Source organism: Petaurus breviceps, unplaced genomic scaffold (genome assembly GCF_028583685.1).
Source record: "Petaurus breviceps papuanus isolate PSGF00001 unplaced genomic scaffold, PetGlider_PUasm1.0 138, whole genome shotgun sequence".
NCBI lineage: Eukaryota > Metazoa > Chordata > Mammalia > Diprotodontia > Petauridae > Petaurus > Petaurus breviceps.
In genome coordinates, this window is record NW_027185694.1 from 19,932,656 (window position 1) to 19,958,975 (window position 26,320).

Below are 26,320 nucleotides of genomic sequence, written 5' to 3' on the forward strand. Positions count from 1 at the left end.
GCTTTCTGAGACTGCTTATGGTATCAACCTTTATACCTAGATCACGCACCCATTTAGACTTGATTTTGGGATATGGTGTTAGGTGATGGTCTGTGCTCAGTTTCTGCCATACCATATTCCAGTTTTCCCAGCAGTTTTTCTCAAGTAATGCGTTCTTATCCCCAAAACTGGGGTCTTTGGGTTTATCAAACAATAGATTACTATAGTCATTGATTGCTGAGTCTCGTGTGCCCAATCTATTCCATTGATCCACTCCTCTGTTCCTCAGCCAGTACCAAGTAGTTTTGATGACTGCTGCTTTATAATACAGATTAAAATCTGGTGTAGCTAGTCCACCTTCCCTAGCATTTCTTTTCATTAATTCCCTTGATATTCTGGACTGTTTGTTCTTCCAAATGAATTTTGTTACTATTTTTTCTAGCTCTATAAAGTTTTTTTTTTTTGTAAATTGATTGGTATGGCACTAAATATATAATTTAATTTAGGTAAAATTGTCATTTTTATTATATTAGCTCAACCCAGCCATGAGCAATTAATATTTTTCCAAGTAGTTAGATCTGACTTTATTTGTGTGAAAAGTGATCACATAGAGGACTAACACTTCTGGCACAAGGGCTTGCCAAACCCTTTTCAGTACTTCTTATCCACTTTGGTGTCCACCTGGTTCACTAAACTCTCACCTGTGGTTCCAAGCAGCTATAACATGTTCAGTGGCCATACCATTGTAAAATCTTCTTTGTTGACATGCTACACCAGGTTGAACATAATTGATTGGCCTCAAACCTGTTGGTGAATTAGGAGGATGTCTACCCCAAGCAAGTGAAAAATGGCCAGATGAGAACAGTTTGTTCCAATGGCCATGAAGGCAGCTAAAGCAGACAGTATGGAGGTCTTAGATTTTGGTCAGACACCAAAGATACCAAGGTCATCTACTGCATCCCAGGCTATCACCAGTCATCTTGATTTTTGTCTTGCCACTGGACTTCTATGACTCTGGAAAAGAGAATGAAGCTGATGACTTTGTTCAACTCTGACTCACATAATTCCAAGTCACATTTAAGTCAAGATATCACCTTGTGATGTCATTGGTCAATTTTGAAAATGGACAAAAAATAACTTTATATAATTGCTGTTATTGTATTAATTATTCTCCTGGTTTGTAACATTCTGCTATGTTATGTGGGTAGGTATACTCACCTCAACAGGCTTCGGACGTCTCTGGCTCCAGCGGCTCCAGCTACCGCTAGAGAATGACTCCACAGAATCCAAGAAAGGTACACTTTTCTTTATTAAGGACTAGAGGTTACATCTTCCATCCCGAACTACTCCCAACTGCTCTCTGCCTCTCCCCGGGTCGTCCCTTATCTTATCTTTTCTTTTTCCAGCCACTCCTCCCCTTCACTCATGGCCACAGCGAGCCAATCGTGTGCCACCCTGAAGAGGAGGAGGAAAGCCAAGTATGTGGTCATCCCGTGATGAAACACTAGGGCCTCACCCCGTGATGCCAACTCAGCACTTTTGGAGACCCCCCATGACGGGACGCCAGCGACCACGTGCACTCCTGTTAGCTCTGGACCTCACCGGCCTTACACTGGTTCTGCTCACTTCACTTTGCATCAGTTCATACAAGTCTCCTGGGTTTTTCCAAAATCATCCCCTTCATCATTTCTTATAGCACAATTGTATTCCATTATATCCATTTAAGTCAAGTTCAATCATTTCTCAGTTGATGGGAATTCCTTAAGTTTCCAATTCTTTCCCATCACAAAAAGGGCTACTGTAAATATTTTTGTACATATGTGTCCTTTTCCTCTTTTTTGGATCTCTTTGAGAGGTATAGACCTAGTAAAAGTATTGCTAAGTTAAAGGGCATACACATTTTAATAGCTTTGGGGGCATAGTTGTAAGTTGCTTTCTAGAATGCTTACACTACTACACAGTTCCATGATCTGTACCTATTTTGAATGGAATTCCTCTTTCTAGCTCTTCTTCTAGAATTTGTTGGCAGTATAGAAAGATTCTGATAATTTATGTCAAAAATTTTATATCCTGTAACTTTACTGAAGGTATTGTTTCAATTAATTTTTAGTTGATCCTTCAGGGTTTTCTAAGCAAATCATCAAATCACCTGCAAAAAATTTTACTATTTTCTTTCCTCTTTGCTTATGTTTATTCTCTAGATTTCTCCTTTTTGTCTTAGTAATACAGCTTTAGCAGTATGTTAATCAATAGCAGTGATAATGAATATCCTTGTTTTATACCTAATCTTATTGGAAAAGCCTCTAACTTTTTTCTATTACATATAATTTTTGCTGTTGGAAATAGATATTATTTACAATATGAGGGAAAGGTCCTTTTATTTCTATGCTTTTACTAGAAACAGGTACTGGGTTTTGACAAAAACCTTTTTAGCATTTCCAGATATAGTTACATGGTTTTTATTATTTATATTCTTAACATGATCTATCATATTTATCATGTGTTTAACCAACAATCCAACAATCTTGATATGAACACAAACTGATCATACCATATAATTTTTTTAATGTTTTGTTGTTCCCTACTTCTAATACTTGATTTAAAATTTGGGGGTCAATATTCATTAATATGTTGTTCTGAAGTTTTATTTTGCTACTTGGTCTCTTCATGGCTTAGATATTGAGACTATTTTTGTATCATAGAAGGAGATTTGAAGGGTATCTACTTTTTTTTTTTTATTAAGCAATCAGGGTTAAGTAACTTGCTCAAGGTTACACGGCCAGTTATTTCTGGGTGTGGTGCTGAGTATCTGAGCCCGGATTTGATCCAGGTCATCCCGACACTGGAGCCAGTGCTCTTACTTGCTGAGCCACCTGGCCGCCCCTAAGCAATTGGGGTTAAGTAACTTGCTCAAGGTTACATGGCCAGGTGTTTCTGGGTGGGTGCTAAGTGTCTGAGCCCGGGATTTGATCTCCAGGTCTTCTCAACACTGGAGCCTGTGCTCTTACTCGCTGTGCTACCTGGCCGCCCCGGGTATCTACTTTTCTTATTACTGCAATTTATGTAGTATTGGAATTAATTGTTCTTTAAATGGCACTTGTTAATTTGCTAGGTAGTGAAATGACTTTCTTTGGGGGTTAGTTTATGACTTATTTAATTTCTTTTCTGACATTGGATTCTTTAAATAGTCGATTTCTCCTTTGTTAATCTGGATAGTTTATATTTCTGTAAATAGTTATCTATTCTAAAATGCCTGTTTTCTTAAAATGTGATTGGGTAAAATAGTTTCTGATAATTTACTTTGTTTTCCTTTTTTGAGTTCTCTGTTATTGTTGATAACAACAGTTTGTTTTCCTTTCTTTTTATAAATCATATTAAATACCTGTTTATTTTATTATTATTATTTTTTAAAAAAAACTGAAGGGAAGGGGCAGCTAGGTGGTGCAGTGAGTAAAGTGCAGGCCCTGGAGTCAGGAAGACTGGAGTTCAGTTCCAGCTTCAGACACTTAACACCCACACACAAAAACTAGCCAGTAACCTTGGGCAAGTTACTTAACCCCAATTGCCCTCCCAAAAGGCAAAAAAAACAAAACAAAACCTGAAGGGAGCCAAAACATCTGATCCAGGAATCAGGCTGGTCCTAGATAAGCTTGCTCCAAGTTTTTGCTATGGCTAGTCCAAAGTAACTAGTCTTGGTTTTTTCACTTGAGAAGCAGCTGTTATCAGAGCCTTTCTGATATCCTGTGATTCAGGTAGGTACCCTGATCTGGGATTATTCCCAGAAGATGTTAACTGCCTATTATACATTTTTAGATACTATACTTTGGGACCTGATTATCTTCAAGGCCTAATAGTTGACATCACTACTTGGTATCTTATTACTGAACAAAGAGTATTAAGAAAACCAAGTGACCTATAATTACCTTCTTTGTTTTAATTCTCTATAAAAACCTTGCTCATGGTATCAATAAATAGATTGCTTGACAATCACACCTGGACCACATTTACACATCCCACTTTCTCAGTCTAGTCTGTCAGTTTAGAGCTGGCTTAAGAAACCAATCAAGTTAACTCTACAAAAAAACAGCTTAGTTTTATTTGTCAATTCAATTATTAACTTTTTGCCCTGAATTTTGTTAATCCCATCTTTAATTTCAGAATTTCTGGGGGTTCACATGCTCAATTCATAAATTTGTTCTTTCTCTCTTTTGGTGAAGAAAGTATTTAGAGATAATTTCCCCTAAGAATAGCTTTACATTATACCAAAAGTTTTGATGTGTTATGTACCTATTGTCATTTCCTTTGATGAAGTTTTCTATTGTTTTTTATAATTTGTTGTTTGAGCTAGTTCTTTAAAATTATGTCATTTCACCTCTAATCACTTTTCATTTCTTTCCTTAAAGTTCCTTTATTGAACATTGCTTTTATTCCATTGCAATCAGTAAATTATGTATGTAGCACTTCTGCTTTTCTAGCTTTTGGAGAGGACTTTGTGTCCCAATACATGATTAAAGTTTATAAAAGTGTCATACATTGCTTAGATTATGCAATTTCTTTTCTATTTCCATCTAGTAATAACCAAAGACCTATTTTCACTAATTTTCCTAAAGTTCTATTCATGTCCTTAAGTTCTTTCTTGTTCTTTCCTTATCTTTTGTTTGGATTTTTCTAAGTGTGAAAGTGTTTTATTAAGATTCCCCATTATTGTAATTTTACTCTCTATCTTGCCAGTTCAGTTAATTTTTTCTTTAAATATTTAGGTACTATACTAGTTGTTGGTTTGTATATATTAAGTAATGATATTGATTCATTATCTATGGTTGCTTATCTCTTTTAATCCTATCTATATCTGAAATCATAATTGCTGCCACTGTTTTTTCTGAGATCAGCTGATGCATAATAAACTTTGTTTTAGCTCCTCATTTCAGCTTTATGTGAATCTTTTGTTTTATGTGTTTTGTTTTGCATTTTGGAGGGAGGAAGGCAGGGCAATTGGGGTTAAGTGACTTGCCAAAGGTCACACAGTTAATAAGTGTGTCAAGTGTCTGAGGCCAGATTTGAACTCAGGTTCTCCTCACTCCAGGGCCAGTGCTCTATTCACTGCACCACCTAGCCACTCTTGTTTTACATGTTTTTTGTAAATGACATTGTCGGATTCTGTTTTCTAATCTCTTCTGCTATCCTCTTTCATTATGAGGGTGAGTTTATCCCATTCACATTTATGGTTATGCTTATTAATTTTCTATTTCTTTCTTGAAATTTTTCATCTCTTTGCTCCCATCCCTTTCTTTGCAAATATGAATATGGTGGTAAAAGAGAGAATCACTGATACTTAAAATCTAGAAATGCAATATCCAGTTTCCCTTCTGTTGTAGCTCTTCTCTTCCCCTTGCCTTACCCTGTATATCATGTTTTCACTTTTTTCTTCTTTCATTTTAATCCCCGTTTAGTTTTCCTCTCTCTAATTTTTAAGTTGTTTTTCTTTTTTGCTTATGACCATTTCCTTACCTATCCTATCTTTTCTTTTAGACTTCTCTCTATACTTCCTTTATCTCTGTCCCCTCCTATTTCTTTTTTTAAATTTACTGTAATTTAATACTGAAATCTCTGTATTGCTCTCTATCTCTTGTTTGGTCATAAATTCTTCCCTTCTCAATAGATCTGATAGACAGATTGTTCTTTGCTCTCCTAATTTTCTTATGTTATCACCCTTTATGTCTAAATCATATACCCATTTTGATTTTATCTTGGTATATGGTGTGAGATGTTGGTCTATACCTAGTTTCTGTCATGTTATTTTCTAGTTTTCCTAGCAGTTTTTGTCAGATAGTGGGTTATTATTCCAGAGGCTGGGTTCTTTGCATTTATTAGACACTAGGTTACTATGGTCATTCACTACTATGTCTTGTGTACCTATTCTATTCCATTGATCCACCACTCTGTTTTTTAGCCAGCACCAGATAGTTTTTTTTTTTAAAGCAATTGGGGTTAAGTAACTTGCTCAAGGTTACATGGCCAGTTATTTCTGGGTGTGGTGGCGATTATCTGAGCCCAGGATTTGATCTCCTGGTCATCCTGACACTGGAGCCGGTGCTCCTACTCGCTGAGCCACCTGGCCGCCCCCAGATAGTTTTGATGATTATTACTTTATAATATACTTTGAGATCTGGTATTGCTAGGCCACCTTTCTTTGCATTTTAAAAATTAATTCCCTTGATATTCTTGACCCTTTATTCTTTGAGATGAGTTTTGTTGCTTTTTTTACCTAGCTCTATAAAATTTTTTTTTTGTAGTTTGATATGTACCATTTGGCATGGCATTGAATAAGTAAATTAGTTTAGGCAGAATTGTCATTTTTATTATATTAGTTTGGTCTGTTCATGAGTAATTTATATTTTCCCAGTTGTTTAGATATGACTTTATTTGTGTGAAAAGTGTTTTGTAATTGTGTTCATATGGTTCCTGGATTTGTCTTGGCTGGTAGTTTCCCAAACTTTTTTTCATAGTTTCTCCAATTGTTTTAAATGGAATTTCTCTTTATGTCTCTTGCTGCTGGGCTTGTTGGTTATAAATCAAAATGCTGATGGTTTATGGAAGTTTACTTTATATCCCTGCAACTTTGCTAAAGTTGTTGTTTACAATAAGTGGTTTTTTAGTTGATTATATAGGATTCTCTAAGTATACCATTATGTCATTTGCAAAAAGTGATAGTTTTGTTACCTCCTTGCTTATTCTAATTCCTTCAATTTCTTTTTCTTCTTTTATTGCTAACATTAACATTTGTAGTACAATATTGAATAATGGTGATGATGGGCACCCTCATCTTATTGGAAAGGCTTCTAGCTTATCCCCGTTACAGATAATTCTTGCTCATGGTTTTAGATAGATACTACTTACCATTTTAAGGAATGCTCCCTTTATTCCTACACTCTCTAATGTTTTTAATAGGAATGGGTACTGTATTTTCTCAGAAGTTTTTTCAGTATCTGTTGGGACAATCATATGACTTATGTTGGTTTGTTATTAATATGGTCAACTATATTGCTAGTTTTCCTAATACTGAACCAACCCTGCATTCCTGGTATAAAGGGAACCTGGTTATAGTGTATGATCCTTGTGATATAGCTATAATCTTCTTGCTAGTGTTTTATTTAAAATTTTGTCTTAATATTCATTATGGAAGTGCATCTATAGTTTTCTTTCTCTGTTTCTGCTGTTCTTGGTTTAGATATTGCACGATATTTGTGTTGTAAAAGGAATTTGGTAGGTCGCCTTTTTTGCCTACTTTTTCCAAATATTTTACATGGTTTAAGAATGAGTTGTTCTTTAAATGTTTGGCAAACTTCACTTGTCAGTCCATCTGGTCCTGGAGATGTTTTCTTAAGGAGCATATTTATGGCTTGTTCAATTTCTTTTTCTAAGATAGGGTTATTTAAGTATTCTATTTCCTCTTCTGTTAATCTGGGCAATTTATATTTTTGTAAATATTCATCCATTTCACTTAGATTGTTAGATTTACTGACATATAATTCCATGAAATATTTAATAATGATTGATTTAATTTCCTCTTCATTGGTGGTGAATTCACCCTTTTTATTTTTGATATTGGATAATATGGTCTTCTCTCTTTTTTTGGATTATCTATCTTATTGATTTTTTCATAAAACTAGCTCCTAGTTTTATTTATTAGTTCAATAGTTTTCTTAATTTCAGTTTTATTAATCTCACCTGCAGTTTTCAGGATTTCTAATTTGGTGCTCAATTGGGGATTTTTAATTTGTTCTTTTTCTAGTTTTTTTAGTTGCCTGTCCAATTCATTGAAGTGCTCTTTCTCTTTTATTGATGTAAGAATTTGAGAAATAAAATTTTCCCTGAGTGCTACATTAGTTGCATCCCATAAATTTTGGTATACTATCTTATTGTTATCATTATCTTTAAGGAAATTATTGATTCTATGATTTGTTCTTTGACCCACTGATTCTTTAGCATTAGATTATTTAGTTTCCCATGAATTTTTAATCTATCTTTCCACTGCCCTGTGTTGAATGTAATTTTTATTGCATTATGATCCAGAAAGGATGCATTTAATATTTCTGCCTTTCTACATTTGATTTTGATGTTTTTATGCCCTAATACATGGTCACTTTTTAGGGAGATGCCATATACAGCTGAGAAAAAAGGTATATTCTTTTCTATTACCATTCAATTTTCTCCAAATGATCTGTCTTATCTAACTTTTCAAAATTTCTATTCATGTCCTTAGTTTCTTTCTTGTTTATTTTTTGGTTGGACTTATTGAGTTCTGAGAGGGGACAATAAGAACATCCTCCCCTCCCTACCCCCAGTATAGTTTTGCTGTCTATTTCATCCTGTAACTCACTTAACTTCTCCTTTAAGAATCTGGATGTTAGGGGTGGCTAGGTGGCTCTGTGAATAGAGCACCAGCCCTGGAGTCAAATCCAGCAAATCAGACACTCAACACAAAACTAGCTGTGTGACCTTGGGTAAGTCACTTAACCCCAATTGCCCTACCTTCTGCCTCCAAAAAAAAAAAAAAAGAATCTGGATGTTATACCACTTGGTACATATATGTTTCCTCTTACTGCTCTGTAGGGTAAGGTAGATTTCTACACTAATTTGATTGTAAGTTATTCCCTCTTTGAGCCAATTCTGATGAGAGTAAAGTTCAAGTGATGCCTACCACCCATCCTCCCATTTTCCTCTCCACTGTGCTAGGTCTTTCACACCTCTTTAATTTACCCTTTCTACCTCTCCTTTCTTTCTGCTCCCAATAGAATCCTCTTTTTTTTTTTTTTTGTTTTTGGAGGGCAGTTGGGTTAAGTGACTTGCCCAAGGTCACATGGCTAGTTTTTGTGTTAAGTGTCTGAGGCTGGATTTGAACTCAGGTCCTTCTGACTCCAGGGTCAGTGCTCTATTCACTGTGCCACCTAGCCACACTCTCTTTCTTACTCTTTAATTTTTTTATGTCATTCCCTCAAATTCACCGTATACTTGTACCCTTTGTCTATGCATACTCCTTCTAACTGCACTATTAGTGATATCATTCTTAAGAATTACAAGTATTTGGGGGCGGAGTCAAGATGGCAGAGTAGAAAGAGGACCTCCACACAACTCCAGCTCCCACCACCTCCAATCCATGTAAAAGGGTACTCTGAGCAAACTTTGGAGCTACAAAATCCACAAAATGAGACAGAGAAGCTAACCTCCCACTGAGGACAACCCAGCAGGCCAGCAGGAATCAGCAGTGCTTTGGGAGCTGAGCCTAGCCCCACTCTGAGGTTTTAGCCCTAGGGCAGGCCTGACCAGCTGCCGGGTGGAGGGACTCCAGATCACCAGCAGCTGTGGTCATATCCAGAATTATCAACACATAGATGCTAAAGACAAAGTGAGAGGTCAGTGCAGTGTGGACTTTGGGACCCAGTAGTTGGGAGTGCATTGGCTTTTGCCCCTGGGGCTAGAAGCTGCTGAGGGCTGTGGGCCAGCTGCCACCATGTGGCAGCTTCAGCTCCTGGCCTGCAGAGTGTAGGGGGACCAAGGGACCACTTGTTTTAACCTGCTTGGATCTGGATTTCAGTCTAGGGTGGAGGTCCTGGGGTGTGTGACCAGCTTGCCAGAGTGTGTGGAGGCTTCAGAGAGGCACCCAACTAATACCACCGGCAGCTGAGAATACCCCAGCATTTGGAACAAATCTCCCCTGTCTGGTGGCAGAGTCCTACTGTGGCAAAAAGCTAAGAGATTGAGAAGCAACATTACCAGGCAAAGGAAGCAAATGAAGCAAAGCAATCCAATATTAGACTCCTATTTTGCAGACAAAAAGAATCAAAGCATGGAACAGGAGAAAGACAGTGAAGTCTGCACCAAAAAGCTTCCAAGAAAAATACGACCTGGTTACAGGCCATAGAGGACCTTAAGAAGCAGATAAGAGAAGTGGAGGAAAAATTGGGAAGAGAAATGAGAACGATGCAAGAAAATTACAAAACGAGAGTCAGCAGCCTGACTGAGGAAAATAACACCTTAAAAAACAGACTAACTCAAATGGCAAAAGAGGCTCAAAAAGGCAATGAGGAGAAGAATGCCTTAAAAAGCTGAATTAGCCAGATGGAAAAAGAATCTCAAAAGCTCACTGAGGAGAATCATTCCTTCAGAATTATATTGGAGGAAATGGAAGCTAGTGACTTTATGAGAAATCAAGATGATGTTAAATAGACCCAAACAAATGAAAGAATAGAAGGCAATGTGAAATATCTCATGGGAAAAACCACTGACCTGGAAAATAGATCCAGGAGAGATAATTAAAAAATTATTGGACTACCTGAAGCCATGATCAAAGAAAGAACCTAGAAAGCAACCTCCAAGAAATTCTCAAGGAAAACTGCCCTGATGTTTTAGAACCAGAGGGCAAAATAGAGGTTGAAAGAATCCACCGATCATCCCCTGAAAAATATCCCAAAAAGAAAATTCCTAGGAATATTATAGCCAGGTTCCAGAATTCCCAGATCAAGGATAAAATATTACAAGCAGCCAGGAAGAAACAATTTAAATATTGTGGAAATACAATCAGTATAACTCAGGATCTGGCAGCTTCTACACTGAGGGATCGAAGGGCTTGGAATATGATATTCCAGAGGGCAAAGGAGCTGGAATTAAAACCAAGAATCACCTATCCAGAAAAACTGAGTATCATGTGTCAGGGGAAAATATGGTCATTCAGTGGAATAGAGGACTTTCAAACATTCTTGATGAAAAAAACAGAATTGAATAGAAAATCTGACATTCAGACACAAGAAGCAAGAGAAGCACAAGAAGGTAAACAGGGAAAAGAAATCATAAGAACTTATCAAAGTTGAACTATTAACATTCCTACATGGAAAAACGATAATTGTAACTGATGAAACTTTTCTCTGTATGAAATAGTTGAAGGGAATAGAAATATATATATACATATGAGGGTATATGGGAATATGAATACATATGTGAATGTGTGTATATATGTCTACAGGTATACATAGATAGAGAGCACAGGACCAATTGAATAGGAAGGGATAATACTTAAAAGGTGAAATTAAGAGGTGAAAGGAATATAATGAGAGGAGATGGGGAGAAACAAAATGGGGTAAACTATCTCATATAGAAGAGGCAAAGGAAAATGGTTACAATGGAGGGGAAGAATAGGAAGGCAAAAGGGAATGGGTCAACCTTATTCTCATTGAATTTGTCTCAGGGAGGGAATGAAATACACACTAAATAGGCTATCTCACCCTACAGGAGAGTAGGGGGGAAGGGGATTAGAGGGGGGATGATGGAAGGGAGGGCAGGTGGGGGCAAGGGGAGGGACGTTGATAGCACCCACTTTTGAAAAGGGACAGGATCAAAGTAGAGAATAGAACAAGTGGGAGGTGGGATAGGAGGGAGGGAAATATAGTCAGTCTTTTACAATGTATCTACTATGGTAATGTTTTGCATTAGCTACACATGTACAACCTATACTGAATTGCTTATCTTCCCAGTAAGTGTGGGTGACAAGGGAGGAAGGGAATGAATCTGGAATTCAAAGTTTTAAAATCAAATGTTTAAAGTATATATATATATATATATACTATTAATACTATTTTACATGTAATTGGGAAATAACCTATACAGGCACTGGGGCAGAGAGATCCACCCTGCCCTACTGGAAAAGTCGAAGGGGGTATAGGGAGAACATATGGGAGAGAACAGATTGGAGGAGGGGATATCCTGTGGGACTGGTATTTTGGGGCAGTGGGTGGAGGAAAAATGGGGAGAAAATTTGTAACTCAAAATCTGGTGGAAATGAATGATATAAATCAGAAGTTAATAAAGCATTTGAAAAATGAAAAAAAAAAGAAAGAACTATAAGTATCGGGGGCGGTGAATAGACTGGCCCTGGAGTCAGGAGGATCTGAGTTCAAATTCGGCCTCAGACCCTTCATTTCATTGTATTGGTGTTATACTTAGTGCCTACACCTGATTGGCTTAGCTTGCTGAAGCTTGAAATACATGGGCTTGATCTACCAGCCTCAGCCTTCTCAGTCACAGAGATTGTAGATGTTTGACACCACACCTGGCCTCAATATTTCTTCTCAATATTTCAATTTCAAAATATGACATTTTATGTTTAGATCATGTGTCCACTTGGAGCTTATCTTGGTATGTTGTGTGAGGTATCCAGTCCTTTCCAAAACACTAGGCTGCCTCCCCTGACATGGCACAGAACTGAATGTTAATGGTTTCACCAATCTCGAGGACAGCACATAGTATACAATAAAATATAATCAAGAGCTTTAAAAAATGTCTTCTAATTTCCTATATGGAGCCAGGATGCTATGAGGGCAACCCAGGAGCAAAGTGAAAACAAAAGCACTGCTGTTTCACCTACCCTAAGAAACATATTTGTTGAGGGTCATTCACCTATGACTAATCCTAGATAAAATAATGAATTGGATGAAACTGTGGTCAGTTTGCTGTCTTCTCTCTTACCCAAATCAGGCACTCATTTTCCAGGCTTACCCTGTTATTTCTAATGTACAAAATGCTAATCTATAAACTAATCCTAGCTAGTACAAATGTATACTTAGAAAAAAATTTCTAATTACTCAATACATAATGTTATGTGAAATGATGGTCCTAGTTTGCTTTATAGTTTACCAAGTATTCTCCTCATCTTGGAGTTAGGTAGCAGGACAATTACTATTCCCATCTGACAGATGACACTCAGAGGAGATATGCCTTACTAACATCTATCAGTCAGTAAGTGTCTGAGCCAGAACTTGGACATAGATCTCTCTTTATGCTAAGTGCTCATTCCATAGCATCATGTACCTAGTGTCTAATGGACTTTCATGGATTGTCCCTTGGTAGGGACATCAGATTCAAAATCCTAAGTGGGATGGAACATTGATGTATCCTAGAATCCTAGAAGAATTGATTGTTTTTGAGGGGCCCAAAATGTAAATTTCTGTCACTAATTGTACTCACCTTATGACAAAGAGAAGGTCACTTTCCCACGGTGGCGTATCTAGAATCCTTCATTCCTGCATCCCTTTTGTTCCTATCCTTATTCTTTTATTCTCAGACTTCTCCACCATCTTCTAGATTCAATCTCTGCTCTGTCTTTTCATCCATTCCTGAAAACCTTATTTCTGCATAGACTCTGGGGTTAGTTGAAAATGAGGTTGCTAAGATGAGCCATGCCTGGCAGATCAGTAGTGTAATGGCTCCTCTAGCATTTCCCAGCCTCTCTGTCTCCCTTTTGGCCCTCCTTTTCTGCCTCCTTTTGCCACTTTTGCTGTTTTCTGATTTCCCCTCTGCCTCACCTGTAGAGTTCCTCAGTTGACTTCTCTTTGCTCAATAAATACTGTCATCATAAAATCAGTGAACCAATTTCCTCTTTCAGATATGGTCTCTGTCTTTTTCCTTTCCTTTCAGATTCACTTCTGTGATTCATTTAGTAATCAATTCTCCATCCATTCCATTAATCTCCTGCTTATATTTGACTAGAAGGTCCCTCATACAAAATAAGGGAGTAGTTTTGGAAAGGTACTACTCTCAAAATTTAGGGCTCTTGCCTGAAAAGAAAAGAAATGCCCAGGTTTGTAATGAAGGAAAGAGGAAGTTGGATGTGTGACAGGAATATTTCATCTCACTTTGGGAAAGTCCTTTTGATGACTACTTGATGAATAAGGTAGATGTCATTACTGAAGTTCCATGAGAAAGGAAATTTAGGAATTTCCCAAAATATCTGTTTTTAATATGCTCAGCTCTCATCTACTTCCTGTGAAAGGCAAGTGAATACGTGTGAGAATATTTGATACCTTTGTTAATGTGTGGAGAAGAGGAGAAATCAGAAGCCATTCTGATTTGTTTTGGAGAGCTGAAAGGAAGTTAGGAAGCGAGTAGAAGAGAAGTCTTCCTAGAGGGGATTCTAGAGAATCAAATAGAAGTTAATTGAAACAATAACTTCACCAAAGTTGCAGGATAGAAAAATAAATCCATATTAATTGTCAAAACTTCTATATATTATCACAAAACCCAGCAAAATAAGACAGAAGATAAATTCTATTTAACGTAACTATAGAATGCATATAATACTTGGGAGTCTACCTACCAAGACACACATACAGGAACTATATGCATAGAACCATAAAACACTGTTTACAGAAATAAAGACAGACCTGAATAATTGAAGGAATTTTAGTTGCTCATGGGCAGGCCATACAAATATAAGAAAAATGGCAATACGACCCAAGTTAATTTGTTCATTTGATGCCATATTGGTCCAATTACCAAAGGATTACTTTATAGAATAACAAAATTCATCTGGAAGAACAAAAGGTCAAACATCTCAAAGGAATTAATCCAAAAAGTAGGAAGGAAGGGGGCTTAGCAATACCAGATCTTAATCTACAAAGCAGTAATTATTAAGACACTTTGAAACTGGTTAAGAAATAGGTTTGTCAGTGGAACAGTTTAGATACATAGTATATAAAAGCAAATTAATCTAGTAGCCTGATGTTTGATAGAACCCCTTCCCCCCACCTCCAGCAACTAGAGGTAAAAAAAACTATTTGACAAAAAGTGTTGAAAAAATTGGAAAACAGTTTGTTGGAAATTAGATTTAGACCAGTATCTCACACTGTACACCAAAGTTAGCTCAAAATGGACACGTGACTTAGATATAAAAGGTCATATTATAAACAAATTAGGAAAACAAAGAAGAAATTTCCTTGCAGAGCTATAGTCATGGAAAGAGTTCAAGGGACAGAGAAGATTGCAGAAGATAAAATAGGTAATTTTGATTACATAAAATTAAAAAAGTTTCACACAAAGAAAAGCAATGCAGCTAGAATAGGTAAATGGGGGAGAAACTATGATAGGCCTTATTTCATATATATGCATATATGTAATATATGTGTTTATATATACATATATCTGGAATTGATTAAAATTTATAAGAATAAACTCATTTTCCCAATTGATAAATGGGATATAAAAATATAAATATATAATATATATTAAAAGATATAAATTAGCAGGGAGGAAGGGAGGGAGGGAGAGTGAGAGAAAGAAAGAAAGGAAAAGAAAGAAAGAATATTATTATTCTCACTATTTTCATTTTACAGATAAGGAAATCAAGACCCATAGAGGCAAAGTGAGTTGCCCATGGGCATACAAGCAGTAAATATTAGAGCCTGATCTAGTTGGAGCCTCTATGACTATTGTGCCTGCCAGTACAACATGTCACATCCAAATCTTCTGCATTTAGGACACAACTCCAGGTCTGTCTCCACCATGAAATCTTTCCTTATTAATTAAGTCTACTATTTTTTCTTTCTTCTTTGAACTCCTAAAACATAGTCTGCTCTGTGTAATAGAATTAATCATTCACTGTTTTGCAGTTGTACTCAATTGATTTGTGTGTGATTTTTTTTCTTGATGAGATTCTAAATTCCTTGAGGGCATAGGCATTGTCATCTACTTCTGTAGGCCTCATAGTTGTAGCATAGGGCTGGGAAAATTATAGGTTTGGGGTAGTTCTTGAATTGAAATTCTACCCCCAAAATACTTACTGAGTTGATGCTGGGGGCTGTGGTGTCTCTTTTGACAGCCTAGACCTCAGCCTAAACAGATCAGAACTGTTATCAGATCCCTAGGTAAATGTTATACCTACCACATTCTAGGGCCTCTCATTAGCCCCTTATGTTCCCAGTGCCCTCAGGATGCTTTCTGGTTGTATGATTCTGTCTCCCCACCCTACATACATACTTTGACACTCTACCCAGATCTGCTCTCCTGAGAAAGGCACCAGATACTAGAATTAACCTGTCCTCTATGGCCACCTCCCACCCCACACCCTCAGCATAGCACCAGACACAAGGGTCCCCCATAGAGGCAGCATCAGTGCAGCACTAGGTAAACAGCCAGAGTCTACAACCCCTGGTACAAGAAGCCTGAGACAATACGCCTTCCAACCCAGGAACAGAGCTCAAATTTAAAAGAAAGGAAAAATCCCAAAATAATATGAGTTCAAAACAAAACAAAGCAGAAAAAGAATCCGACCATAAGAAAGTTATTATAGTGACAGAGAAGATCAAGACACAAACTCAGAAGAGGATAACAATGTCAATGCACCTATGAAAAAAATTCCAAAGAAAAACAGGAAGTGATTGTAAGCCCAGAAAGAACTCATAGAAGAGCTCAAAAAGGAACTTCAAAATCATATAAGATAAAATAAAAATTGGGAAAAGAAATGAGAGTGATGCAAGAGAATTACAGAAAAAAAAGAGTCAACAGCTTGGAAAAAGAAAATAACTGCTTTAAAAGTAGAAATGACGGGATGGGTAGGTGGTGCAGTGAGTAAAGTGCTGGCCCTGGAGTCAGGAGGACTCAAGTTTGGTTCCGACCTCAGACACTTAACACCCATGCAAAATAACTAGCCGCGTAACCTTGGGCAAGTTACTTAACCCCAACTGCCCTCCAAAAAAAAAAGCAAAAAAAAAAAAAGAGGCAGCCAGGTAGCACAATGAGTAAGAGCACCGGCCCCAGAGTCGGGATGACCTGGGATCAAATCTGGGCTCAGACACTTAGCACCCACCCAGAAACACCTGGCTGTGTAACCTTGAGCAAGTTACTTAACCCTAATTGCTTAAAAAAAAGTAGAAATGACCAAATGGAATAGGAGAAACAAAAAACTGCTTAAGAAAATGACTTCTTAAAAAGTAAAATTAGTCAAATTGAAAAGGAGGTACAAAAGCTAACTGAAGAAAATAACTCCTTAAAAGTTAGAATTGGGAAAGTGGAAGCCAATGACTCTATAATACATCAAGACTCAATCTCTCTCTTTTCTTTTTCTTATTTCTCTTGGTTTTTCCCTTTGGTTCTAATTCTTCTTTACAACATGATTAATGTGGAAATATGTTTAATATGATTGTACATGTTCAAAAACAGTTATAAGGGATGGCTCTGTGGGAGGGGAGAAAGGAGGGACATAGGGAAATGTAGGTGATAAGAAAACAAAAAATAACAATAAAAGTCCAATTTTAAGAAAAAATGCCTACCATTTTTGGAACTCAAAATCTTGTAAAAGTGAATGCTAAAATTTTTCTTGACATGTAATTGGGAAAAAAATAATATTAAATAACAAACTGTAATAAAACCTATACTACACACCTCAAAGAACAGTTGTGTGGAAAGCACTTTGTAGACTAAAAAATGTCACGTAAATGTTTATTGTTCTTTTTCTTCTTATTATTCCTTGAGCCTATATACAACCATTTGGCTAAAGTAGCAAGAGTAGTGGTCTCCCTGGCACTTGTTTGTTTCTTTCACAGTTAGATGACTGGAGGTCACCCTTCCCTAAAAGCCTTCATGATATTTTGATGCCTATGGAGCTGTGATTGATGAGCTGGTGGTTGGGAGAAGGTGGCCAGACCTCTGTCATAATAAAAGAGCTCATATGTTGATGGTAAGAGGAGGAGTCTGGTTTGCCACTGGTCCTCCCTCCCCTTCCTGTTTTCCTTCCTTTATTTCACAACTTGTCACTTCCCCGTATCTCTTTCACAGTCCCAGGGCTGGAGATTTCTGTTCCCTTACTGATGCCTGGCTTGATTGGCTCAAACAGCATTAACCCGGTCTTATGGCAAAGACCCTGAGTGACCACCTGCTGCATACCTTGGAGAGCCTGGTCACCTATGATCTGGAGAGGTTCAAGTTCAAACTGCAAAATGTCAACTTGGATAAAGATAGAGATCGCATTCCCCAAGGCAGGTTGCAAAATGCTGTGGGGCCGGTGGAACTTGCTGCCCTTCTGATCAACTCTTATGGGGAAAAATATGCTGTGAAGTTGACTCTGCAGGTGTTGCGAGCTATCAACCAAAATCTCCTGCTAGAGGAGCTCAGCAAAGCAACTAACACAGGTAAGTCTGGCAGCCATGAGAAGCAGCCTCTCTTTTTTTTTTCCTTCCAAAGCAATATTAGTGCCTCTTTACATTTGCATTGTTCTTCAGACTTTCAAAGAACCGTCACATCTGTTTTCTAGAAGATTGGAAACTGGAAGGGACCTTATTTTTAGAATTTAGAACATAATGTCAGTGTTAGAAGTCCCTGACACACACATAAAGTTAAGAACTCTTGCCCTAGAACATATGTTAGAAGTGGAAGGGAATCTGAAAAATAGAACATAGAATATTAGAACTAGGAGGAACCTTAAGATAATCAAATATCAGAGCTAGAAGGGATCTTATAACATAAACCACAAAATGCCAGAGTTAGAAGAGACATTAGAACAGAGACCATAAAATGATAGAGCTGGAGAGAACTTTAGAGAACGTTTTACAAAGGAGGAAATCAGTGAAGTGTCACGTTCGCAGAACCAGTCAGTAGAGCTAGGTCTCCTGATTCCTAATCCAATACTCTTTGTAGTATAGAATGTACCTTACACTGGCCCTTTCAGGCAGTTAGGGCAAGAAACTAATAAGCCTATTTTATAGATGGTGAAACTGAGATGTGCAGAGCTGGTGACTTGTCCAAAGTCATTTGGTTAATAGCTAAATCAGAAGGAAAGCCTAACTCACAAGCCTAACTCACAATGGCTCTTTCCATTAGATCAAAGTGCTAGTGGTTTCTCTTCATCACCTCTTGAGTTTCTTCATAGCTGGGTAATTTTCAAGTGTTCCCCCTTCTCAGAGGCAGAAGAATAATCTCTGGCTATGTGGAAACTTTCAGGCCCAGATCATTGCATTTCAGGAAACTTCTAGTTTCACTTCCTCTTTGGTTTCTCATTTTCTCCTGTTGTTCCTATATACTGCCCTAGGCCAGGTAGGTGACACCATGGAATCAGGAAGACTCTTCTTCCTGAGGTCAAATTTGGCCTCTGACACTTACTAGCTGTGTGAACCTGGGCTAGTCACTTAATCCTCTTTGTCTCAGTTTCCTCCTCTATAAAATGAGCTGGAGAAGGATGGCAAACCACTCCACTATCTTTGCCAAATGGGGTCATAAAGAGTCAGACATGACTGAACACTACCCTATTGCTTATCAATACCTTCCTTCCCCCTTTCTGAAAACCACCCCATGCATCAGACAGACATACACATATTCTAAAGCCTAGCCAGGGAAACTGTATTTGTTCAACAAGTCTAGAGTTTCCATTCCTAAAGACTGAATGGCCATCAGAGATAGATGGGATTTTGTATGACTTTGTCCAACTCTTCCACCTCAACCTTCCCCTTGTCCCTAGAAGATCCTTGGTGGAAACTGCCAGTCTTCTAGCTACCCCATTCCATTATCTACTGAATCCCACACTCCCTTTGATCACTGCTCTTGCCTTGCCACCCTCCTATCACTGCTCATACTTTGTCATGCTCCAACCCTGAATTATCTCCACTATCTACCTTCTCTACTTCTTCTTGCATACTTATTGCTGGGTGCTGCTAGAGAAAATTATTCAGCTATACTAACTGAATGCACTGCAAATTTAAGTTATCTAATATCAACTGGCTGCTCATGGCTCTATACCAGTCCTTTTATCCTTCCATGTGTAGAAGTAGCAAGTTATCACTGCATTTTACTTGCCCCTACCCTTATGTAGATTAGATTTCTTCCCCATCGTGGGAGGGCTTTTCTTCTTGATCCAAGCACAGAAAATTGGAAAGAAATGGCCAAGGCTCTCCCTCCAACACCACCCCAATTTATCACCTTGCCGCCTCCCAGACATAGTACTGACTCATTGTTTAGAAAGACCCTGGTATGATTGTTCCCTCTGCCTTGGGAAATTGAAGGAAAAAAAAGAGTTAATATTTCTTTTTTTTTTTTCAGCTCCAAGCCTTCAACAAGAGCATTGATCTGGCAAAATAACTTCCTTGTAATTTCTTTCTTTCCCTTCTGTTTGCTCCCTTCTGGCCCCTCTCTGCTATATTTGAGCAAGGAGACACATAGATTAGCAATGAAATGATTAAAAACAGTTATCACAGTATCATACTTTTGCTCAGAATAAAACAGAAAGGTAAACAAACTTTTAAGAAGGAAAGATATGTTTTGGGAAACAGGCATGCATCTTCTCAGAAGGGAGGGAAGGAAAGAAAGTACAAAGCTATTTGTCAGTTGTGCAGTCATGGGTAGGTTTCAGTGACATCATCAGCATCAGTCCTGACACATCTTGCACATGACATGCCCAGACATCCCTGGGCCTGGAGTCTGATACTGAGGACATTACAGCTAATGCTGTTCCCCTACATGGCTTCTGGTCTCCTGGCCCTAGTTCTTCTGCTTTCAGGACACTGCCCACCCTCCAACCCCCTCTTCTACTGCTAGTGCCAATGTGCTCTAGAATAACTTCAGCTACTCACAGTCCCTTTATTTGGAGGCTGAAGTTACATCAACCCGCATCCACCAATCCCCAGGTCAGAGCAAATTTCCCAGGGAGATTGAGGAGGAGTGGAGAATGGGAGCAGGCATCTATCTCCAGCATCCTGATCTCCTTGGCAGTGTTAAAGCAGTTCTTCAGTTCACTGAATGTCTTAATGCTTGTAATGGAAACCTTTTCTTTTCTTTTCAAACCACCTATGCCACTCTTCCCCTCTCCTTTTTAGCAGAGGAACTCACCTTTTATTTTACTAGGCAAATTGAGATCATCAGTCATACCTCCCTCCCCTATTCCATACTTCAAATCCCCTCAACATCATTCCCCATTCTCTTCACTTGTTCAAATCTTTGAGAAGCAGTGGCTTTTTTCCTTGCCCTTCTACGTGTCCCTGATCACATCTGGTTTCTCCAGGAATTTGCCCCTTTGATCAGTTTCCTACCCCCTGCCTCTGCAAATATCTTTAAGCATATTAGCCTTGTTGGTGCTCACTAATATATGTCTTCAGTCTAGAAGATTTTTCCATTTCCTTTCTAGAAGAAACACAGCTCTCTCTCTCTGTCTGTTCTTTGCTTCTTTTCTTTCCCGTGGAAAATGTCGTAGCTGCAAAGGAGAGGACAGATGCTATGAGAAATCTGAGAAGGGAAAATTTCCTTTTAGCTCAGGGAATCAAGAAAGGGCTTGTGAAGGAAGTGGTACCCAAGTCATGGCCTTGAAGATTGGGAACTGGGGTGAGGGCCATATGAGTAGTTATGGTAATAACTACCCTACCTACCTCACAGATAAGAGGACCACATGAAACAAAATACATAAAGTACTCTACAAATACAAGATATTCTCATTCAAATGCAGCTGTGGTTGTGTGAGATAGTTAAGATACATTGCATCTAAAATTAAGTATTCACCAGGACCTGTTCTTCAGGAGACTAGAGAGTTCAAATTCAAACAAATGGCATGACATTAATAATCTGGAAATTTGGGTGTTAGTCCAGCTACAACACTAATAAAATCTGTGACCTTGGGCAGCTCTTTTCTTCTCTGGGTGTCACATTTCCTCCTCTTATCAAGTCCTTTCCAGCTCAAATGTGTGATTCTGACTCTTAACAAAGTTAGGAGATGAGTGAGGCAAGAGTATTTGTCTTAGAATTCCTTAATGAGTAAGTAAGAATCAATTGAAATTATTATATTGAGTATATATATGCCATCAAAATTGTTTGGAACTTCTTTTCTTTTTCTTTTTTTTTGGAGGCAATTGGGATTAAGTGACTTGCCCAGGGTCACACAGTTAGTAAGTGTCCGAGGCCGAATTTGAACTCAACTCCTCCTGATTCCCGGGGCCCATGCTCTATCCACAGCCCTTTAAGAAACAGTGTGGTATAGTAGATACAGGATGCTAATCTTGGAGTCAGAAAGAGCTGGGTTTAAATGCCACATCTGACACTTTTTACCTGTGTGACCATGGGCAAGCCACTTGAACTTCAGGTAAATCTTAGGTAATTCTCTAAAATATATCTACTAAGTTATAGACAAATTACAATCTGAGCTGATGGAAGGAGTGCCCACACCTTCCAAGTCACAGCTCCTCATTTAATGTTTACAGAGGACTTCTTTCCTCAGAACATCCCTGTGAGACAGGTAATGAAAGTACTATTTTTAAAAATACATTTTATTGATACCTTTTGTTTTTAGATTACCAGAATTTATCCCAGTATCCCCTTTCTTGTAATGGAGAGCAACCCTATGTAATAAGTAATATTTTTTAAAAGGGGAAATGAGACAAAAAAAATCAGCAAAACTGATTAATACAAGGGGTGGCTAGGTGGCGCAGTGAATAGAGCACCTGTCCCTGGAGTCAGGAGGACCTGAGTTCAAATTTGAACTCACCACTTAACCGTTACTAGCCATGTGACCTTGGGCAAGTCACTTAACCCCAATTGCCCTGTCCTCCCCCCTTCAAAAAGCAAAAAGCCCCCAAAAAACAACAAAAAAACCCCTGATTAATATGTGGGACAAAAGTTTGAAAATAAATGCAATTTACCACACCTGTGGACCTCTGAAAAAGAATAAGGTAGCAGTGAAAATATTATTATCTCTTTTATGTATGAGAAAACAGAGGTGATTTAATTATGGTTACACAGCTAGTAAGTCAGAGCTGAATTACAGGTTTTCTGATACCCACTTTAGTTTTTTTTTTTTAGGTTAATTGAAAGTGTTGGCAATTTTTTTTAAAGAGATGTCAGTCCATCAACAAGCATTTATTTATTTATTTTTGGAGGGGGAAGGCAAGGCAATTGGGGTTAAGTGACTTGCCCAAGGTCACACAGCTAGTAAGTGTGTCAGGTGTGGGAGCCAAATTTGAACTCAGATCCTCCTGATTCCAGGGCTGATGCTTTATTCACTGTACCACCTAGCTGCCCTGGCAAGTTGTTTAAAACACTCTAAAAGTAATTTTAACCAAAATTCTTTGCATACCAAAATTTAGGGTGCTGATTACAAATTATTCATTAAAGGTAGAAAATAAAGCAAATAAATTGAATGTATCTGCTGTCCTGACTTAAAAGTAAAATTTAAACTTCATTTCTCGAAAATGTTTTATAATTTGTACTTTAGCTAATTTTGACAAGTGGTTCTCTCCTACGTCCTCCCTTCACCCCCAAATCTTCATTTTGAATTTATGAGTTTTTAATGATTTGTTATTTGCATTCCTTTCAGAATGTTTGACTCAAAAGTGTGTCACAGAAATCTCAGGAACCTCTGTTTTCTCAAGGGATACAGTATCTAAGAGCCTGATAATAGAGAATCCAGATGCTGATTTGCAGGACCCAAATAAAGTTGGCACAGTTGGGCTTCAGGTTCCAATTCCATCCATCCAGGTGTATCCTGGGCAAGAATGTCAGAAGAAGTCCCAGGAGGAATGGGAAGCTCAGAGGACTTTAAAGGGCTCACATCTGACTGAGGTTCTGGAGAGACAAAGAAACCAGAGTATGAATGTACCTCCCAAAAGGACCCAGCTGAGAGTCCGTATCATTTCTTCAGGAGACAAAGAACTTTCATCTCCAGAAGCTGCTATGATTTTTGAGGACAAGAGAGATGGGATTCTAGAAACAACTGTTCCCTTAAAGACAGCCGAAGCTAGAAATGCAGCTCTGGTTCCAGAGAGCAGCAGATATGAGAATTCGGAAGTTGCTGTCACCTTAGGGCAAAAAGCAAACAGAAATCAAAAGCTCTTTTTCTTGGGAGAGAAGGGAATAGAGAAGCAAGGATTGCATACATCTTTAGGAGAGCAAAACCACCCAAATAAAAATTCTGCTGATAATTGCCAAGACCCTGGGTCCCAAGAGGAAAAAAGACCTGGGAATATGGATACTTCCATGTCATCAGGAAAGAAAGAACCTAAGGATCCTGGAAACCAGTATTTAAAAGAAGCTTGTGAAGGTATTTTTCACAATATTTCTTTTCAGTCCCCTAAGTACTATCTTGTTATTTCCTCTTAATATCTCTTTATATCCTTAGTGGAATTCTTTGTTTAAAATAATTCTCTTTTAATGCAACAACTTGATGTTTTTAAATTATGCTACTTGAATGCTATTCTTTAAGAAGCCTCTTGGCTCTTAAATTTTAGGCTCAGAGTCAGAAGCTTGGGTTTTTGTCCTAGCTCTGACTGACGTTTTTATTAACAATATAGCAATGGATCATATAACTTTTTCTCTCTTAACCTCAGTCATCTTATTGTTAAAATGAAGATAATAATACGTCTCACAGTGTTCTTAGAAGAAAAGTGCTTTGAGAGGACTGTAAAATGCCTCATAAATGTTTTATTGTTGTTGGTATCATTATTATTATTTAATCTCTTTTAGGACAGGAGTGGGGGAGGGGCAATATAAGAGGTCTTAAAGACAATGTCTTTCTATTTGGGTCCTAAATGGCTTCTCAAGAAATGATGCAGAAATCTTGGAAAAGTGAAGCCTCAGGGGAGATGAGGGATCATAAGATTATAATTTCATTATGAGATCCTGATTTAGAGATGGAAATTACCTTAGAGGTCATTGTTGTCCAACTCCATCATTTTTACCAGAGAAGAAATGGAGTTGCATTAAGGTAAGTGACTTGATGGAACTCACATAGCTAGTAAGTGGCAAAGCTGGGATTTCAACCTAGGCCCCCGACTCCAAATCCAGATGTGAGTGAAATCACATGGATGGATAGGTTTGAAGCCTTGAGAAAGTATTTGGAACTTGATATGCAGAATACAGAGTTAGCAAGGGTAGGGGACCGGGGGAAGAGGGGGAGGTCAAGGAATCATAAAATCAAAAAAGTTGTAGATCTAGAAGGTCATGGAGCCCAACCTATAACCAAATAGTGAACTTCTCTCTATACCATCCCTACCAAGTGATCATCCAGTCTCCATTTGAAGACCTCCAGTGCTGGAAGACTAATTACAGTCCAGTTGGACAATTCAAATTAGGAAACTTGACTTTATGTTAAGCTGAAATTTGCCTCTGCAACTTAACTCCAGTTGGCAGAGCTGTGATCAGTGAGTGAAAGCCAAACAGGTCTAATCCCTTTTCCATATGATAAGTCTTCAAGTATTTGAAGACAGTGATATGTCCCCATTCCAGTTTCTCTTCTTCATGGAAAACATCCTCAGTTCAGATACAAGAAGCAAGAGAAGCATGAGAAGGTAAACAGGAAAAATAAATCATAAAGAACTTATCAATTCTGTCATTCAGTATGTTCCCTTATTGGGAAGATAAGTAATTCAATATAGGTTGTGCATGTGTAGCTATGCAAAACATTTCCATAGTGGATATATTGTGAAAGACTGACTATATTTCCCTCCATCCTATCCTGCCCCCCACTTGTTCTATTCTCTACTTTGACCCTGTCCCTTTTCAAAAGTGTGTGCTTCCAACTTCCCTCCCCCGCAACCTGGCCTCCCCTCCATCATCCTCCATCTCATCCTCTTCCCCCTTGCTCTCCTGTAGGGTGAGATACCCGATTTAATGTGTATGTCATTCCCTCCCTAAGTCAAATTCAATGAGAGTAAGGTTGACTCATTCCCTTTTGCCTTCTTGTTCTTCCTCTCCATTGTAACAGTTTTCCTTTGCCTCTTCTATATGAGATAATTTACCCCATTCTGTCTCTCCCCATCTCCTCTCATTATATTCCTCTCTCACCTCTCGATTTCACCTTTTAAATATCATCACTTCCTATTCAATTGGTCCTGTGCCCTCTGTCTATGTATACCTGCACACATATATACACACCCACATATGTATTCATATGCCCGTATACCCTCCTATATAAATATATATGTATGTATACACACACATATATATTTATATACATTTATATTCCCTTCAACTATTCTAATACTGAGAAAAGTTTCATAAGTTACAATTATCGTTTTTCCATGTAGGAATGTAAATAGTTTAACTTTGATAAGTTCTTTATGATTTATTTTTCCTGTTTACCTTCTCATGCTTCTCTTGCTTCTTGTATCTGAATGTCAAATTTTCTATTCAACTCTGGTTTTTTTTAATCAAGAATGCTTAAAAGTGTTCTATTCCACTAAAAGACCATATTTTCCCCTGACACATGATACTCAGTTTTGCTGAGTAGGTGATTCTTGGTTTTAATTCCAGCTACTTTGACCTCCAGAATATCATGTTTCAAGCCCTTAGATCCCTCAATGTAAAAGCTGCCAGATCCTGAGTTATCCTGATTGTGTTTCCACATTATTCAAATTGTTTCTTCTTGGCTACTTGTAATATTTTCTCCTTGATCTGGGAACTCTGGAACCTGGCTATAATATTCCTAGGAGTTTTCTTTTTGGGATCTTTTTCAGGAGGTGATCAGTGGATTGTTTTGACCTCTATTTTGCCCTCTGGTTCTAAAACATCAGGGCAATTTTCCTTGAGAGTTTCTTGAAGGATGATTTCT

At 38.0% G+C, this 26,320-nt stretch overlaps 1 protein-coding gene across 3 annotated transcripts in view; it reads left to right on the forward strand.

Moving 5' to 3' along the window:
* The first annotated feature begins 15,159 nt into the window (after positions 1-15,159).
* The window catches only part of MEFV (MEFV innate immunity regulator, pyrin), a 31,190-nt gene continuing 20,029 nt past the window's right edge, over positions 15,160-26,320 (forward strand). For 2 of the 3 annotated variants that reach the window (XM_069106811.1, XM_069106812.1), the window contains exons 1-2: positions 17,543-17,933; positions 23,090-23,812. In XM_069106811.1, the coding sequence (XP_068962912.1) occupies positions 17,654-17,933; positions 23,090-23,812 (1,003 nt within the window). In that variant the 5' untranslated portion in view covers positions 17,543-17,653. Of the gene's footprint in view, positions 15,297-17,542; positions 17,934-23,089; positions 23,813-26,320 lie in introns of those variants that run through there. The other variant, XM_069106807.1, reaches the window with a different exon arrangement.